Raw genomic sequence first — 19,647 nt, 5'->3', positions numbered from 1 at the left:
CTTATAAAAGGGAGAGGGTGAGAGCATGAATGATAAAATGAAAACAGATGGGGTTAAGCAGAGGTTAGGCAGTGACAGGCTTTTTCAATTTAATAACTAATAAGCAGCTGACGGGTTATAAGTCATCTCTCCTGTAGCTTGTGCTCCTCGTGACCCACTGTGATTGGAGCGCTTATTCACACTCTATAAATTTAGAGATAAATGTCCATCGATGCACGGCCGAGCGTGTTTGTGGTTAGTGTTATCATATATGTGAAGCCCACTGTAACCCTGGGTGTTGATATCTGTTTGTTCTATATAAAAGAGTGTTTAAATATGTACTCTTTTTAATGCATTTTCCCCCTCCTCTCTTTGTCTTCCCTCTATTTTGCTTTTCCGTCCCCCTCTTCTCCTCCCTTCTCTTATTCTTTCCAGTGCCGCCGGTGTCTCTGCCTCTTTTGGAGAGATGTTATTACTGGTTGCAATGTATTTCCATAGCAACCAGCTCAGTGCCATCATCGAGCTGGTTTGCTCCACTCTTGGGATGAAGGTGAGTTTAAGCAATCATTTGGTCAGCCAATGAATAAAACTAACAGTAAAGTCACTTCAGCACTAATCCGGGGAGATTAGTTTTCTAAATTACATTTGAGTTATAATTATTAACATTGGATGCCTGTCATTTCATATAATTTATTAAGATGGGAGTGTCTCTTGAATGTATTTGGATGTCATGGAAGTTTGTGCTGTGTATGCATGTGTCACAAAACCCATTGAAATAAACTGGACTTCTATGTGAATAATTATATTAGTACAGTTTGTTCAGTCTCTTATGCTCACCAAAGTGGTATTTATTTGATCAAAAATACAGTAAAAACAGTAATATTGTGAAATGTTATTACAATTTGAATTAACGTTTTTTTATTATTATTTTGATGTATTTTAAAATGTAATTTACTCCTTTGATGGCAAAGCTGAATTCATTACTCCGGTCTTCAGTGTCACATGATCCTTCAGAAACCATTCTAAAATGCTGATTTGCTGTTCGAGAAACATTTCTTGTTATTATCAATGTTGAAAACAGTTGTGCTACTTAATATTTTCGTAGAAATGGTGATACATTCATTCAGGATCCTTTGATTAATAGAAAGTTGGAAAGATCAGCATTTGTTTAAAATGTAAATCTTTTGTTTGTAAATGTTTTTACTGTCCCTTTAAAACAACTTAATGTGTACTTTCTGGATTTCTGCATGTTTATTTTAAAAAAAAAAGCTAAAAAAATTGTCCCCAAACTTTTGAACAATAGTGTATATGATTAGGGAATTCTATAATGAATGTGCACTAGGTAGTACATTCAGTGAGATTTGTCTTTTTAGTTAGAGTAATGAGTATATAAATAAATGAGCGTTAAAAATACATTCCACAATCGCAGATGTTTCTATCCCGGTGGGTTTAATTTCACAGAGGACCCCAAAGATAGCCAATGAAAAAGTAGCTAATATGCTCTGTAATTTTTTACCAAAGTTGTGTGAGGACACACAGACTGGAATTTCACAGAGTACATCTGTGAAACACATATTTCAAACAAACCCAAATGAATAGGAATTTTAGCTGTTTCAACTGACTTGCCTAGACAGCCGCTTTGGATATTCTGAACATTTGATTTTAGCTTATAATAAGCAAACATGCTTTATAATTAAGATAATTAGTTTTTTATTAGACAAAATCAATTAATTCTAGTGCCTACAGCAATAGGTCAGTCTATCCATCAGTGGTTCACTCTAGAGGTATTGGGTTTTCTCTATAAAAACAAGTCAAATTTAGAACCAAACAAAGGGGGTACTTAGTCCTGTTTACTTTTGGGCTTAAATGCCAACATTGGTTAAATTCCAGAATTAGTCCTCTAGGCGTAAACATCCATTATACTTGGCTTGCACTGTAAAAGTCACAGAAGAGAGGGTGTTAATTGGTGGATTTATTGATTGTTCGTGTCTAGGAACATGCACATCCCAGAGAAGGCTAAAGTACGTCTGTGTAATATGTAATTGCCCTTAGCGGAGTTGTACATTATTGATGTGGTACAGATAGATGAGTCATGGAGGGTTTGATTAGCTAGAATGAGTCACTTTCAACGTTTAAAAAAAAAACCTTAATATTTTGTCGAAATTTGTTTTTGAAGTTTTTAAACCTTGCACAGAGTTTAATCTGGTTGAGAACTGACTTAAACTCCTTATCCTTCCACAGATCGCCATCAAACCCAGCTCACTGAGCAAAATGAAGACCATTTTCACTCAGGAAATCTTCACAGAACAGGTGCCTCTTTCTTTACACTGGATTGATGGTGTTTTAATGCAAAACAGTCGTTAGCCTCTTCTAATAAGAGCAATGATTTTGTAAAAATAATTGTGCGCTTCTGAGTTTGTGCAATTTATTTGACATATTGCAATAACTGTGTAGGCACCATATCAAACATCTTAATTACTAACAGCCTGTCATATTATTACATGCACTATTATAGATATCCTGTCCTAGCAGATAACTTTGAGAACTGCATGCTTGCCATCTGTTGAACATGGCAGTCTAATGAATTGAAACAAAACACTTTTTGTCATTATGGATAAGACATCTGTTGAATATCTTAAATGTAAATGTAGCTGCACAATTATGACATCAAGACGGATATAGTGATAAGTGGATTTTTGTGTTGTCACAGGTGGTCACAGCACATGCTGTGCGAGTGGCCGTTACTAATAACCTCAGTGCCAACATCACAGGATTCCTCCCCATCCACTGCATATACCAGCTCCTGAGGAGCAGAGCCTTCACCAAACACAAAGTGTCCATAAAGGTAATCCTGAGGATACTCTTCTGACTGTGTTGATTCTGTTCTGTTGGAATTCTGTTGTGTTGTGTTCTGTTGTTGTTATTGTTTTTTTTTTTTGGTATCATATCAGCACTTTGGTGCTGTGTTCCATACTATTTTCTTGCATTCTCTGTTACTTTGTTATACTATTCGATTCTATTCTTTTTGTTTCTTTGCTCTTCTTTGAAAGCAAACTTCCAGGGGGGTGGGTCACTGAATGACTTAATAGCATTTAAATTAACACATTATTATTATTAATATATTTTTAAAAAATCTAACTCAAACATGAATTCAAATTTATTTTTCCCGTTCAATTACCAGTTTTTATTAAAGAACATACAGTTCTTGATTCTTCAGCAGAATAAATCATGATTATTAGTATGTCTACTCTCATTTTACTATTATAACAATAAAAAAAACAGTTGAGAATTGAGACTGTTATATTCTATTTACGTGTGCTCTATATCCTATATTCATTCTGTGGTATATTGTTTGTTTTCTGTTCAGTTCTATTGTTTTTTTTCTACTGATCTTTTGTTTTGTGTTCTGTTCCCATCTACTTTATTTGTGTTTTTTCCAACTGTATTTTTTTGTAATTTTCTGTTCTGTTGTGTTGTATTTGTTCCATTCGGTTCTGTTGTGTTCTGTTTTTGTTACATCTTCGTTACATCCTAGTTACATATGTTAGCTTGTTCTATCTTATTATATTTCATTTTGTTTTCTATTATTTTCTATCTATATATTCTATTCTGTTGACCACCCATCTTTGGACACCTTGGCAATTGAATCGCCACTGGCTAGTACATTTTTTTTAGTTTACTCGCCAGACTGATATACTATATATGTATGTCTGTGTGTATATATATGTGTGTGTGTAGTGATAGAACTTTAGTAATTAGAAATAAAACTTGGTAACCATGTATTAATGCATATTAGTCATTTTAACTGAACTTAGGACTGGTGGTGGTGCTTTTTTGGTCATTCAGTGTTTCTGTAAGAAAATGGGAAAAAATAATACTGATAATAGTTTTAAAGATAATAATAATACTATGAATTCTACTAAGAACAAAATGAAATGCACTAAGGATTAATGAGCTGCTGGATTCATGAATATTAATCAGGTTGTGTGCGTTCGCTTGAACTGATTTGCTGAAATCAAAACTGGGACGATAATAGGTGAGCGCCAGCCAATGAGATTGCCGTTTGCACGTTAGTCCCGCCTACTAACAGAGAACCCGGCAGTTCTTAAAAGCTGAAGAATTCCAAAGGAACGCAGTTATTTTGACAGCAAAATACAACAAAGGATATTGTTTACATGTAGCGTGTCAATTCTGCATGCTATGTAAGACTTTTTTTGCGTGTGTGTGAGACAAAGCGATGGCGAGTCACACTAGAGTTTACGGTACGTTAAATACAGGTGTGCTGCGCATCCATTCAGGTGAACTGAAAAATAGCACAGATCGCTTGACAGAGAATGAAACTCTGAAGCGCTCTGTCAGTGTGTTCGGCGAGTGAAACTTATATCTGTGCTAAACTTATACCAAAGACTATAGAAATACTTTGCTTATACTGAGCCTCCAACTCACACACTGGAGAGTAAAATTTGAGAATTGATTAGCCAGTGGCTAATATTAGACATCATTTAATCGCCCAGAGTGAAGATTTAGTCGCATATGCGAGTGATTTACTCGCGAGGGTTGTGTTGTTTTGTAATGCATTCTCTTTTACTTGGTTTCCTATTTCGTGTTTTATTCTATTCAGTTCTATTACGTTTGTTTATTCTGTTCTTTTGTTTGTGTTCCGTTCGTTAAATTCTATTGTATTGTAATTCTGTTGTTGTTTTGTGGACTATTTTGTTTTGTTTTCTTTCCTATCCTGTTTTGTTTTTCTGTTCTGTTAAAATCCGCTCCTTTCTAACTACACTACATTACACTGTTGACTCTGTTCAGTGCTAGTATCGACTTGAATCCATTGGGTTCTATTATCTGTTTGACTGGCTGGCTCCTCTCCTGACTCATGAAAAGACACTCCATTGATTTAATTAAGGATGTGGTTTTTGAATGTGGTAGCGCATCGCCCGGCTGATCAGAATGTTTCCTCACAATTACATCGTCAGCCTTAAAGACTGGAATCTGCCTCCTCTAGAGTCAGTAAGCCATGTTATAGCTATTGATTTGCTCAGCTGGAAAGATGATTTAATCACCCGAGTGCCAGAGGTAGATGATTGGATAATTCACTTATTCTGAATGATCTCTGAGTGTCTTTCTTTCTTTCTTTCTTTCTTTCTTTTTTCTTAGGACTGGATCTTCAGACAGCTGTGCGAGACGACTACTCCACTCCACACTCAGCTGCTTCCATTAATTGATGTTTACATTAACTCCATCCTGACCCCTGCTTCCAAGACCAACCCTGAGGCCACCAACCAGCCAATCACAGAGCAGGAGATCCTTAATGTTTTCCAGGGCTTGGCAGGGGTGGGTGGAGCTTAAGCATCTTTTCGATAATGTTAACTGCAAAATCTCAAAAAAGAAAAAACTAACTGTGATAAATGACTGCCCTGCAGTAGCAAAAATCAGTTGCATAGCTATTATTGAAGGTTATTTTTAGACCAACGGCATCTGGATATTGCAATATGTACAAGGCAAAGATTCAGATTTTAGAAGACTGATAAGCATAAATTATATAGGTCAAAAGGCACTTTAAAACAACTGAGGTTTAATAGTATTAAAGACCTGTTATCATGTGTGGTCTGTGGTAAAGTATATATCACTGGTACTGAATGTCAATTGACTTTAATGTGAAAATTAATATTATCATTTTAACTGCATTGACACTATCGGATGAGAACAAAATTTGAACTGAATTCAGCTGAAAAATGACACTAACTTTGCAACCCACGCTGTTTTTGAACTAAATTGGATCCACTTTGAACTGACTTGAGCTGAATAATGACTCTATTGTCTTATGTAGAGCTGCTTATAGCTGAATTGAAGTTTACAACATTGACAGTTATTAAACTGCATTGATACAATGTTCTAAATTGAGCTGAATTATGATATTATTATCTTCTGTCAAGCTGCTTTACAACTCCAATTGAATTTGTTTCAAAATGAATTTTAACATGAACATTAACAGTGTTATTTTCATATTTATTCATGTGAAGCTTCTGTGAAGCAATCTGTATAGTATAAAGCGCTATATAAGTAAATGTAACTTGTCTAGATTATATACTGTATATCTCCAGTTCTGTCCGATGCAGATCAAATCCATTTATTCCTGTACTTTCTGTTCCTTTTAACCTCTGTTTGACCTCTCTCCATCTCTCCCTCTAATTTTTCTCTCTCTCAGGGAGATGGAGGGAAAGTCCGTTCTCAGTACACCATCACCACCCAGTTGCTCATTCTCTATTACATCCTTTCGTATGAGGAAGCTCTGCTCGCGAATACAAAGACGTTGGGTAAGTATATTATATTACACACTTAACTGACATAATTTAGGTGGAATTTACTTTTTTTTATTTATATTTTTTATATTAAATAAACTTTTTTATATGCATTTTTTTTTACTTTATTATACAATTTAATTTTAAGTAAGTTATTTACATTGTATTTAATAATTATATTTAATTTTATGGACAAGAATGGAGGGATTTCAAAAATCCCTCAAAAAAAAAAAGGGGACTTTTTTATACTATTCACATTTAAATGTGAATAGTATATTTCCTGTTTTGCGTTTTCTTAAAGTAGAATTCACTTGTTCCGATTGATCTGTTCAATTCAAATTAGTTTAATCAGTTGAAAAAGATGTTTTTGAATGTATTTTTTTGTTTTATATTTGTGTTGTGTTTTCTGATTTTGTCTTCTCTTACTGTCTTTTTCTTTGTTTAATTTTAAACAATTCAACTATTAAATGATAGTCTCTGAACAATAGGACTTAATCATTTTATCTCCGGTTAATCTGGTGTATTCTCGCTTATGTAAGTTCCTGTCTTGCCACCCAGAGTGCTGTTATAATTTTAGGATGAGAGCGATATAGCTTAGCTTCTTGCTCTCTCCTCTGCATATTAAATTGCTTCAAAATCACACCAATCACCTGCAGTTTGACTTTGCTTTGGAAGCCTCTCATCGGTTATTAGAGCGGTTACTCTTCAGTGTTTATGCACACAGCTCTTCCCAGAGTGCTGTGCTTATTTAATCTCTCTCTCTCCCTCTCTTCTCCTCTATCATTCTGGAGTAATGATGCCCTTTGGCTGTGCTAATGAACTGGAATACAATGAAAAATCACCTGTACATGAGCTGTACCACAGAGGCCTATTTTTAACAAACAGCCTGATAACCATGCGTTCTCTTTCCTCCCAGCACTTATGCAGAAGAAACCAAAATCCTACTCTCCTGCCCTCATGGACCAGATTCCCATTAAACACCTCATTCGCCAGGCCCAAGGACTGCAGCAGGAGCTGGGAGGTAAAGGACACACGTTAACCTTCATTGCACTTATATTCAGCAGAGTAGATTTAAAATATGTGATAATACAGCCATATTAAGTTGCATTACTTGATGCAATTCTTTTTCTCATTATATGACACTAATACTTGATATCTTTCTAAAAATATGTTTTATTCATTTTATGTGCATTGGTTTACAGGCTATATACATGCAAACAGTGAAAATGCTATAATACTTAAAAAATATATATATATATCAAAAAGTTACATTTAGTTTTGTACTTAATATTTATTATTTTATTTATAAACTAATTTGTACTTTTGTACTTTGTACTTTTAATTTGTATTTAATTAAATTAAATTTTTTAGGCTTACATTCTGCTCTTCTGCGTCTACTGGCCACAAACTATCCTCACCTGTGTATGGTGGAGGACTGGATCAGTGAAGAAGAAGTGACTGGTACTCTGCCTTTACTGAGGAAGATGTTGCTGACATCCTCATCCTGCAAATACTCACAGACACAGCTACGAGAAGGTACAAGAAATTCACACTATCAACCACTTACTTGAGAGCAAAATGTGGAAATCACATTTCTCATGTGACCGAGATTGCATTAAAGATTTTCTCCCATTTACTAAATTTTCGAAATTTGATTCATAATTTAAAAATCATTTTGATGGATCCATATTTACAGTGTAAATAATATTAATATGGATTAAAAGTGAAGAAAAGGGGATATGTCAAAAGTCAGTTTTGGTTATATTAACACAAGGTCAAAATAAGGAAATGGAAAGGCATATGTCTATACAATGGGTAAAAATAGAAAAGTTGTCGCTCAGGTGGATTCTACAAAAGCAATTAGCACATCTCTGCTGTACAATGTATTTCTCAAGCAGTTTTCACACTACAGTAAACCAGACCACTGAACTCTACATTGAGACTCGTAAGGCCCTGGAGGAGATCACAAGTGTTTATTATGGTCTATGATATGAATAGTTTGTTGTTGTAGTCTGACCTTTCATGTGCATGACTCAGTTTTGCACCTGCGGAGTAATGAGCCTGAAGGTGTTTCTGTATTCATACAACACTGCTCTGACAGGCCTGTCTCTCCACAGGACTCTTGTATTCACAGATGGTGACAGGCTTATGTTATATTTAATGATATGGAAATAAAACAAACAAATATATTGACAACTAAAGCCTCTAAATATTTTACATAAGTCTTAGAATTAAATGTGGTCATCATTTGTGGGTTTTTTTTAAATTAATCATTTAAAAAAAAAAATCTTAGCTTTCCAGAATGTTCTCTCCGGTGGACCCAGGCTGCTGCGTATCCTGGAGCACCTGACGCTGCTCTCTGCGGGAGATCTGATCCCATACGCAGAGGCTTTGACTGCCAGCATGGGGCTGCTCTTAGAGTACGGCGTCTCTCGCAGGATCCTACAGACTGTTAACAAACTCTGGATGGTACTTAATACAGTCATGCCACGCAAGTGAGACTTCCTCTGTGTTTTGTAAAAATGGAAGGAATTCTTGCACTTCAGCACTCGGTCTAAGTCTCTTTCCTCTGTCAGGCTGTGGGTGATGACAGTAAACGCTCTGCAGCCTTCAGTAAAGCTCCTGCGGCAGCAGAAATACACTCAGAATGATCTGATGGTGGATCCTCTCATCGTCCTGCGCTGCGACTCCAGAGTCTTCAGGTATTACCTGCTTAGAAATGCCTGATAAGAAATACCCTATAAAGAAATTCTATAATTCATGCTAATCTTAGTCTTACTGAAGAAGGTGTGTTTGTTCTCATGAAGGTGTCCTCCACTGATGGGCATCACTCTTCATATGCTGAATGGGTACCTGTTGGCATCTAAGGCCTACTTGAACGCCCACCTGAAAGAGACGGCTGAATTTGAGCGACAAGTTCAGACTGTATCAAACCTTGGGCTGAGTGGCCAACCTGATACCCCTGAGGTCACAAGAGAGGAGCTGAAGAACGCTCTGCTGGCTGCTCAGGTAGACACATGCAAACAAACACATCTCTAATACTGATCACTGAATCACCAGTTTGTGCATTTGGCATATTTGTGTTGTTTTTGTTCACCTTCAGGACAGTGCAGCGGTGCAGATCTTGCTGGAGGTGTGTTTGCCGTGCCCTCAGGAGGAGCTGCAGCTGGGAGGAGGTGGAGGAGCAGACAGCCTGTTGAGGAGCGTTCAGTCTGCTCCAGGTATTCCCATGCGGAAGCAGGTGGGCGACGCGGGGGCTGGGCGGGGGGCCCAGGGGGAGCGCGAGGCAGAGGGCGGGCTGCTCAGTGACCTGAGGGAAGTGCAGTGTCTCATCTGCTGCCTACTTCACCAAATGTTCATCGCAGACCCCAACATTGCCAAACTAGTACACTTTCAGGTAATTAAGTCTCTCTGTTACAGTACTGCCATCACCATTATGAAACGTACTTTATACATACATGCATGATGATCATAAGACACAGTACACACACAATTTTTTTTTTTCCCTCTATAGGGATTTAATATTTTTATGTCATATATTTCAGAGTGAAACAGGATATTCAATGGGAAAATTGTCATTTTATCCATTGGGGATTGATTAGTGACAAGTGGTCTCTGTATGACAGGTGGTTGGAAGGGAGGGGTTAAAATCAAGTTACAGTACTGTTCAAAAGAGTCAGTAATATTTTAAAATAAAATTAATGCTTTTATTAGCAAGGATTTATTTAATTCAAAAGTGGTAGTAAAGACATTTAAAACAATATAACAGATTTTGGTCTGAAATAAATGCTGTTTTTTTTTTTTTAATCCTTAAAACCTATATTACAGTTTCCACAAAAATATTAAGTAGCACTGTTTCTTGAGCAGCAAATCAGCATATTTAGAATGATTTCTAAAGGATCATGTGACACTGAAGACTGGAGTAATGACTGCTGAAAATTCACATCATAGGAATTAATTATGTTTTGAAATACATTAAAAATAGAAAACATTACTTTTAATTTGTAATATTTCACACTCTACGTTTTTTATTGTACAGTTGATAAATGCAGCATTGGTGAGCATGAGAGAATTATATCAAAAAATTAAAAAAATCTTTCCTACCTCAAACTTTTGGAACAATAGTGTAAAACTTTGTGACACTTTAATGGCTTTTATTTTTTGTATTTTGTTTTATGTGCACCAGTAAATATTTGCAAATTTAACAGGAACATGTATTAAAAAATCGGGTCATTTTCATCTTGACTTGAACAGTTTTAAACTAAAATTAAATATGAAGTACGTTTTAAAGAATAAAACAGCCTTTAGGTTTTTGTGAATCAGTTTCAGATAAAGGAAAACAAAATCAAACAAATCTCTAATTGGGTTCTAAAGCTCTAATTGAGTTCTGAAGTTTTCTAAATGTTCTTTAAATGTTTCTTCAGGGTTATCCGCAGGCTTTGCTCCCTCTGACGGTGGCAGGAATTCCTTCCATGCACATCTGTCTAGACTTTATCCCAGAACTCCTCACTCAGCCGCAGCTGGAGAAACAGGTAAGAAACTATCAGTTCGTCCATCCATATTTTCAGCCAGGACTACTAAGTAGATCAGTTGTCACTCCCAAGTTCCAGAATTAATTTGAATTCAGGCGTGAATCCCTTAATTTGTTATCCCATGAATATACACAGAATATAATTTCTCTTTCTAGAATTTAGTATATTTAGTATGCAAGACTCTTTATAGCGTTATAGTGTGTACTACAAATTTATTTAGAGCTGTATAGCTATAAATTGAAGTATTAAGAGTATGTATTTTGCTACTCGAATCACAGGCACATGGTGAGCCCTCAGGGTTGACCTCTGGGCTTGATGCTAATGGCGGTTTTGTTTTGTCTGGCACAGATATTCGCCATACAGCTGTTGTCCCATCTGTGCACCCAGTACGCCCTGCCCAAATCCCTCAGTGTGGCACGTCTTGCCATTAGTGTGATGGGCACCCTCCTCACAGGTAGAAATAACTCTTTCATCTGTTGCTTTATCTCTTTATCTGTGTTCCATTTTGTCTTTATCTTGGTCTCTGTTCTTATTCATTTATTAGGGCTGGCATTTTATTAAAGAATGTCTAAAAATAACATTGATAATTGGAGATATCAGACCATTACCTTGACTTCTTTTGTAGCAAAAACCAACCTGTGCAAACTTTTCCCATTATCTTAGTACACACTGCCCTCTCCTGGCCACTTATTACTGCCTGTGACCAACCTTCAGCTGCAGTGTTTATAAATGATGCATCAGCCATCCATTTATTGTTTTATTGAATGGAGTACCAGAGGAGTCTTGAGCACTGTTAAATCCTGCAGTTTAGTTTTATGTAATCTAGCGCATTTGTTCGCAAAACAACCAAAAATTGCATGTGATTCTGTAATATATTCACTTAAGTAAATATTTTTGGTATCTTGCACAGTGCTGACCCGTGCCAAGCGCTTTGCATTTTTCATGCCGACGCTGCCTTGCCTGGTTTCATTCTGCAAGGCTTTCCCCCCACTCTTTGATGATGTCATGTCCCTGCTGGTTCAGGTGGGTCAGGTGTCTGCTGCTGATGTCACCACCAAGGCCAGAGATATTGACCCTCTCATTGCCAGTGAGTGTATTCGTGTCTTATTTGACTGAACTGTTTTTAATTTGTATTAATCAATGACTATTGTATGGGGCAGGAGCAGGGCAAGATTTTAAATTATTTTACTCAGTTCAAAGTCAGATTTAATAGAGTGAAAAAGTGCATGCCGACTTTTTCAGGTGCCTTGGTTCTTGAAGTATTTTTTCTATTTATTTTTCCCATAGGTTGTTTAAAAAGTCGGTAACACTTTACAATAAGGTTCATTAGTTAACATGAACTAAGAATGAACAATACTTCTACAGCATATATTAATCTGAGTTAATGTTAATTTCAGCATTTATCAATGCATTATTTAATGCACTGTGTACTAATGCACATTAGTTAATGCTAACTAACATGAACAAACAATAAACGACTGTGTTTTTATTAACTAACATTAACAAAGATTAATGAATGTAGTGTTCATTGTTCGTATCTTAATTAATGCATTAACTAATTTTAACGAATGACACCTTATTGTAAAGTGTTTAGTTTTTTTTTTTGCCTTTGAAATACTCAAGTTTTTAATAGTTTTATATTTGCATATGGCTGCACAGTTATTGCAATATGGTCTTGTGTGATTATTAAACAAATATACACAGAATATAATTTCTCTTTCTAGAATTTAGTATATTTAGTATGCAAGACTCTTTATAGCTTTATAATGTGTACTACAACTTTATTTAGAGCTGTATAGCTATAAATTGAAGTATTAAGAGTATGTATTTTGCTACTCGAATCACAGGCACATGGTGAGCCCTCAGGGTTGACCTCTGGGCTTGATGCTAATGGCGGTTTTGTTTTGTCTGGCACAGATATTCGCCATACAGCTGTTGTCCCATCTGTGCACCCAGTACGCCCTGCCCAAATCCCTCAGTGTGGCACGTCTTGCCATTAGTGTGATGGGCACCCTCCTCACAGGTAGAAATAACTCTTTCATCTGTTGCTTTATCTCTTTATCTGTGTTCCATTTTGTCTTTATCTTGGTCTCTGTTCTTATTCATTTATTAGGGCTGGCATTTTATTAAAGAGTGTCTAAAAATAACATTGATAATTGGAGATATCAGACCATTACCTTGACTTCTTTTGTAGCAAAAACCAACCTGTGCAAACTTTTCCCATTATCTTAGTACACACTGCCCTCTCCTGGCCACTTATTACTGCCTGTGACCAACCTTCAGCTGCAGTGTTTATAAATGATGCATCAGCCATCCATTTATTGTTTTATTGAATGGAGTACCAGAGGAGTCTTGAGCACTGTTAAATCCTGCAGTTCCTGTGCAGTTTTGTATTGGATCATTTAGGTTTTATGTTTTCTAGTGCATCTGTTCTCAAAAACTGCATGTGATTCTGTAATTTATTCACTTAAGTAACACATTTTTGGTATCTTTCACAGTGCTGACCCGTGCCAAGCGCTTTGCATTTTTCATGCCGACGCTGCCTTGCCTGGTTTCATTCTGCAAGGCTTTCCCCCCACTCTTTGATGATGTCATGTCCCTGCTGGTTCAGGTGGGTCAGGTGTCTGCTGCTGATGTCACCACCAAGGCCAGAGATATTGACCCTCTCATTGCCAGTGAGTGTATTCGTGTCTTATTTGACTGAACTGTTTTTAATTTGTATTAATCAATGACTATTGTATGGGGCAGGAGCAGGGCAAGATTTTAAATTATTTTACTCAGTTCAAAGTCAGATTTAATAGAGTGAAAAAGTGCATGCCGACTTTTTCAGGTGCCTTGGTTCTTGAAGTATTTTTTCTATTTATTTTTCCCATAGGTTGTTTAAAAAGTCGGTAACACTTTACAATAAGGTTCATTAGTTAACATGAACTAAGAATGAACAATACTTCTACAGCATATATTAATCTGAGTTAATGTTAATTTCAGCATTTATCAATGCATTATTTAATGCACTGTGTACTAATGCACATTAGTTAATGCTAACTAACATGAACAAACAATAAACGACTGTGTTTTTATTAACTAACATTAACAAAGATTAATGAATGTAGTGTTCATTGTTCGTATCTTAATTAATGCATTAACTAATTTTAACGAATGACACCTTATTGTAAAGTGTTTAGTTTTTTTTTTTGCCTTTGAAATACTCAAGTTTTTAATAGTTTTATATTTGCATATGGCTGCACAGTTATTGCAATATGGTCTTGTGTGATTATTAAACAACCGCAAAAAGCCATGATTCACATTAGCATAGTTTGAACATTTCTGACTACTCCTAGTTATTATACAAATCTAATAATGTGATATTGTGGCTCAAAAAAGATTTTGACATTTGAAATAAATAATCTATACATTATTGTCAACTGCATATTAAAGCTCAAAGGCCTTCCTTTAGTTTTCTTATTATATTGATGTTTAATTCAGAATATAATATTAATATTTATTATAGTAATATTGCATTTAAATATTCATGATATTAAAACTAAACCTGTAACATTTCATTATTATATTACCATCAGATTTAACTTGATAGACTTCCAAAAAAATTGTATTAGTGACAAGTGACCTGTGACCCATCACAGTTGAAGTAAATGAATATCCATTTGCAAATTCAGGTATACCAGATAACTAGGTTTGTTTTAACTCACTTCACTTTTGGGTCAATTAAAAGTGATTTGAGATTGACATTCAAGTCTGATGACCCTTAAAGACTAACCGTTTCTGCAGACTTTGGCAGACAAAAATGGCATTCTTTGCAAGTTTAGAGTTTTTGCACAGTCTGTTGAACATGTGAGCTTCTGTTTCAAAGTGTTCTATGCCTTCTTTGTTCCTTTACCTTTTATCTAAGCATCAGTAATATGAGGTTATCTTTTCACAGTTCATGTCTCAGTATTTATCAAGATATGATCACAATATGGTGTGGCCAAATCATGTAGCCCTAGATTTATATCTAATCCATTGTGATCTTGTGTTTAGGGCTCCAGTATCTGAGACAGAAGCCACAGGAAATACCGCTATCAGAATCCAAATGCTCTCTACGCAAGAGGTCTGCAGAGGAGCTGGGGGGAGCCGATCCTGATGTACAGCTGTGCTATCACATAGAGGCCACCTTCATGGACATCATCAGCTCCAGCACACAGGCACTGTGACAACACAAACAGACGAATATAAATGTTTTTGAAATGTTTTTGTCCCATGTAAAGGTTAAGCCTCATGTTACAGAAATCTGCTTATGCACATGCAAAGCAGTTTAATGATAGATGACTTACAGCTGTTGGAGTAGTGCTGGGACCATTTCAGTTTAAAGTCAGTCCACTCAAAACACTGAACATAAATTTTCTCCTCCATTTTGGCATACCACAAGTTATGAAAACATCTGGAATGAAGGTAATGAAATAAATTCTAATTTGATATAGTTTTACGTAAACTGTACTTATATGGTATAAATGGTCAAATCATGGGGTACCATTTTTCAAAACAAAGGACGAGATGTACTGAAAGATAAAAAATAAAGATTCCATATTCTGTTGCCAGCCAAAACCACCATTTATATTTGACTCAAAACAACGTTCGACTTTCCAGGAAGCGTCTTTTAAGTCTTAAGTGAATTGGACTTTCATTCTCAGGCCTGTCCTGAAGGATTGGAGTAATTCTGGTCACAAAGCAGCTTTCTGTAGATATAGTAGAAGGCATTTTCTAAATAGCGTGTTAGTTAAGTGTGTATTTGAGTATGTGACAAAATGTGTGTCCAGCGCACGTAGCAGTGATATTATTGGTCTGTTTTCTAGACCACCATTTCAAAGAGTATTTTCTTGGCTCAATTTCACCATTTCTTGAAGTGTGACGTCTGAATTTAGTTTGTTACCTTGGTTTTGTATACATGTCAATCTTATGTTTTGAACATTTGTATTAAAACATCTTTTTGGAAACTCTTTGTTTACTCAATTTTGATTATAGCTTACTTATAGTTGTATATTGAGTTGAGATACATTAAAAATATATAAAAAATGGCACACTTCAGTTTTATTTAGCACAAATTGAGGAGGAAATATGGCTGGCATTGTGATGAGATTGAGGTTGCCAAAACAAAACTCCAAGTCACAAAATGCACCAACAGGACACTGAAGACATTTGCATGAACTAATATTTTACATAGATGGCCTGATATTAATTAATCATTTATCTGTGGTGAAAAAAACAGTATTAAGCATATAATTTAGATCCATGTGGGGGCGCTCTTGTCACATGTAGAAACACAGGATCCGCAGCCTGGAGTGCACATGGAAACGCTTATGCATGTTCAATGATGACATGATCGATGATTGAAACATAACAAAAAACTTAGCCAATCATATGCTCCTTTTGCTCCAGAACAATGGTTTTCTGTGTTATGAGAGCTTTAGAAAATGCTCTCATTTAATTTGCAATCGAATTTGGCCCGAACTACTTCACATTAAAGTAGACAAATCCAGTAAACACAAGAATGTACTTTTTTAGAGCCAAATTACACCATAAAGCTTGACCTAACCTTCACATTAGCTTTTTTTGGAGTGGTTGAATGAAAATCTATCATCTGTCATTCTTACCCTCATGTTGTTCCAGGCAGACTTACTTTCTTCTCTGGAAATCAAAAGAATATGTTTTGAAGAATCTTGATAACAATTTTGGTTCTCATTGACATCTATTGTACGGTCTGAAAATTTTTTATAGAAGTCAATGGGAACTAAAACATTTTGGTTACCAACATCCTTCAAGAAAGTCATACAGTTGGCAAAGACTTAAGGGTGAATAAATGATAACAGAATCAGGCTCTGGTCATTTTTTTGCCTCATTTGCATCACTTAAAAAAAAAAACATTAATAAACAATAATGTATACATATTTTTTTAATGTCCCTTTAAGAAGCTGTGAAATTTCTCTTGTCTAATGTGCAGTATGTGCTCCTATATAAGGATAAATAAAAATAACTACGGCATCCATGGCTTCTAAAGGCACATCTGCCCATAGGGCGATTATAAATGTTGTTGTGTATGATAGAAGTGGAAGAAAAGACACAAAATATGCATTCAGAGTGTGAAAATGGTTCTCACCGCAGGTCTTTTGCCTCTACAGAGCTCTGACTCTGAGTTGCTGTGAACGGCCTCAGGCTAGCGAAGGCGAAATCACAGCTCAGTTTTGTTTCACCTTTAAGGCGCTGTCAAGTTTAAACACCTTTTTCGCGCAAAAAAACTTCAGTGCGCTTTTCTCTCTTTCACCTTTCCTTGCACCTCCATTCTTGCGCGAATGTGTGCGGCAGAGAGAAATGGAAATGTTTATCACCTCCCCAAGCAGAGCTTGCTTTCTCTGTTCCAGGGCCATTTCTCGTTACTTGCTCATTTGACCTGCTATTGAGTTATTTTCCTCACTGGATATCTTGAGTGGGAAGTCTGCCGTTGTGCGCATCAGTAAATCGAATTGACTTTGTGCTGCGAGACAAAGGTCTGCTGAAATCTAAAAGCGCCGATAATGTAATTCACGCTTTGATTTGGAAATTGACATCTGTTTAGTGTTGTGCTCCTCGCTGCACAGCATCCATTTGTGAAATCCGCCGTGGCGAGTGCAGCTTTCCATCTGGCAGTGGCTGGCAGGCATGTGTGCGAGATTAAATCCGATACGGATCTTTACAGTAAACTTCAAGATTGTAGGTTGCGACCGGTCAGGCTATCTTTCCTTGCATCTTGTTGCAAACGTTCAAAGATGGAGGCGATTTTTCAAACGAGTTCAAACGGGAATGTCAAGTAACTCTGTGAAGCCTGCCAGTTGGAAAAGCGAGCGAAACCGAGCGAATTTGTCTCTTGCCCAGATAGTTATATCAAGTCTCTGATCTCAGGGACCGAAGCCTTTGGTGAAATTCAAAACATCTCGCTTCAGAACGCGCGGCTCTGCAGTGAGTTTGTGTGTTTTATTTCCCACTGAATCAAAGCAAGCTGTGCTGCAAATCGTGTTGTCAGCGTAGGCCGACTGAACTGGCAAAACCTATTTACAGACGCTTGCAATCAAATCACCATATTTCAGCTCTGGCCCCACGGGCTCCATCTAAATGCAATATGCCTCGGCGTTCATGACACCCTGGAGCCTTACATCATGTCTTTAGTATTGTTTATGAGATTAGAGATTGCACCATGTAAAATACTCCTTCCTTTGTTAGCTGTGGGCTCACGATTGAAAGGTACCATATGCCGGCATGCGGTCTGTGGCGTGCTCGATCTAATTACCCTCGCTATTACGGGCCGAGCTATGCGGCCCTGGTATGCAACCTCTCTGCTCCACGCTCGCCGTTGTGGGCAGAATCGGATGCGGAGGAACCTTAAGGGCTCTTGGATGCTATACCATCTGGAGAGACGGGAGAGCGTATTACATCCCACACCTGGTGAATGTGTGATTAGCTTCTGGTCTGAAGCATAAATCATTTGCAGCCGGTTGCTCTGGGCCCACATTGACTTCATCAGTCGCTCTGGGTGACTACGTAAGTAAAAGCAATAAAGTTATTGAAGAGATCGTCTGAGGTTACGGCTGTGCGTTACAGGTGTTTTTCAGACAGAAGAGACACTCTCATATATATGAGCTTAAAAGCAGCATTGTGAACTGACTTCACAGTGAGTGGGAGCAGGAAATGTTAGATTTAGCAGCATTTTGCTGTAGCATCTCAATATTTAATATTTTTGCACATTAAATGTAGTAGAGGGATGTTCACAGTACTATACTGCCACTTAGGTTTCCAACATTCAGTGTGCCATGATTCAATTCTGTGGTTGTTTTATACTATATTTGCATTTTTTTTTATCAATCCAGTCAATTTTGTGTTATGACGGAAAACTATCTAGCACAGTGGTTCCCAGCTCATCTTGCTTCAGGACATCAAGTGTTGTCCCAACATAGTACTATTTTTTTTTATCACACAAACATGAACAAAAATGTCCTTAATAATAATATATTATAATAAATAATAAATGTCCTTAATTATATATATATATATACATATACATATACATATACATATATATATATATATATATATATTAGAGCTCGACCGATATGGGTTTTTTGGGGGGCGATATTAGGGAGTAAAAATATCGATAATATCGGCCTATATTCTTTGTTTATATTATAGTACAGTACCAGTCAAAAGTTTGGACACTTTCCCATTCGTGTGTCCAAACTTTTGACTGGTACTATATATAGAATACAGTATATACATAAACAGAATATATATACATAAAAAAATGTTTGCAATGATCACGCAAATGTGGTGATCAAACACTTATAATGACGTGACAAAGATATGTAATGGAGGCAGGGCATTTAACAATTTAACAATAAACTTTATTATCCAAAATGAGTCTGACATCAGTGCACTGAACAGTAAAGTTGAAGTTTATTCAACTTTATTTCAATTAATTTCCATTCAACTTTCACTATCTCGCAAATGTGGTGGCGGATCTCCACTAAATTCAGCTCGAGGAGCCCTCTCGACTGCCACCCTCTATGCAACGGTAGCCCCCCGGGATCGCCAGATTGGTAGGCGCCCGACTGCGACGGCGGCATATTCGCCGATACCGATATATCTGTGACAGGCATATTGGCCGATAAAATCGGCAAAACGATATATTGGTTGGGCTCTAATATATATATATATATATATATATATATATACTGTGTGTAAGTGTATATATATATATATATATATATATATATATTTTTTTTATATATTTTTATTTAAGTTTTTTTTTTGTGTGT

General features: G+C 36.5%; 1 protein-coding gene across 1 annotated transcript in view; it reads left to right on the top strand.

Moving 5' to 3' along the window:
* LOC107548874 (integrator complex subunit 2) overlaps window positions 1–15,816 on the top strand; it is a 31,325-nt gene extending 15,509 nt beyond the window's left edge. The window contains exons 10-24 of the mRNA XM_016229717.1: window positions 415–529; window positions 2,221–2,289; window positions 2,690–2,824; window positions 5,137–5,313; window positions 6,188–6,296; window positions 7,198–7,302; window positions 7,653–7,817; window positions 8,575–8,776; window positions 8,858–8,983; window positions 9,089–9,290; window positions 9,385–9,678; window positions 10,706–10,813; window positions 11,162–11,267; window positions 11,724–11,900; window positions 14,849–15,816. Of these exons, the coding sequence (XP_016085203.1) occupies window positions 415–529; window positions 2,221–2,289; window positions 2,690–2,824; window positions 5,137–5,313; window positions 6,188–6,296; window positions 7,198–7,302; window positions 7,653–7,817; window positions 8,575–8,776; window positions 8,858–8,983; window positions 9,089–9,290; window positions 9,385–9,678; window positions 10,706–10,813; window positions 11,162–11,267; window positions 11,724–11,900; window positions 14,849–15,021 (2,263 nt within the window). The 3' untranslated portion in view covers window positions 15,022–15,816. The remainder of the gene's footprint in view (window positions 1–414; window positions 530–2,220; window positions 2,290–2,689; window positions 2,825–5,136; window positions 5,314–6,187; window positions 6,297–7,197; window positions 7,303–7,652; window positions 7,818–8,574; window positions 8,777–8,857; window positions 8,984–9,088; window positions 9,291–9,384; window positions 9,679–10,705; window positions 10,814–11,161; window positions 11,268–11,723; window positions 11,901–14,848) is intronic.
* Window positions 15,817–19,647: the final 3,831 nt, after the last annotated feature.

This window comes from Sinocyclocheilus grahami, unplaced genomic scaffold, assembly GCF_001515645.1.
Source record: "Sinocyclocheilus grahami isolate Dianchi unplaced genomic scaffold, SAMN03320097.WGS_v1.1 scaffold356.1, whole genome shotgun sequence".
Taxonomy (NCBI): Eukaryota; Metazoa; Chordata; class Actinopteri; order Cypriniformes; family Cyprinidae; genus Sinocyclocheilus; species Sinocyclocheilus grahami.
Note: the sequence above shows the minus strand (reverse complement) of the source record. Positions and strands in the feature narration are given on the sequence as shown.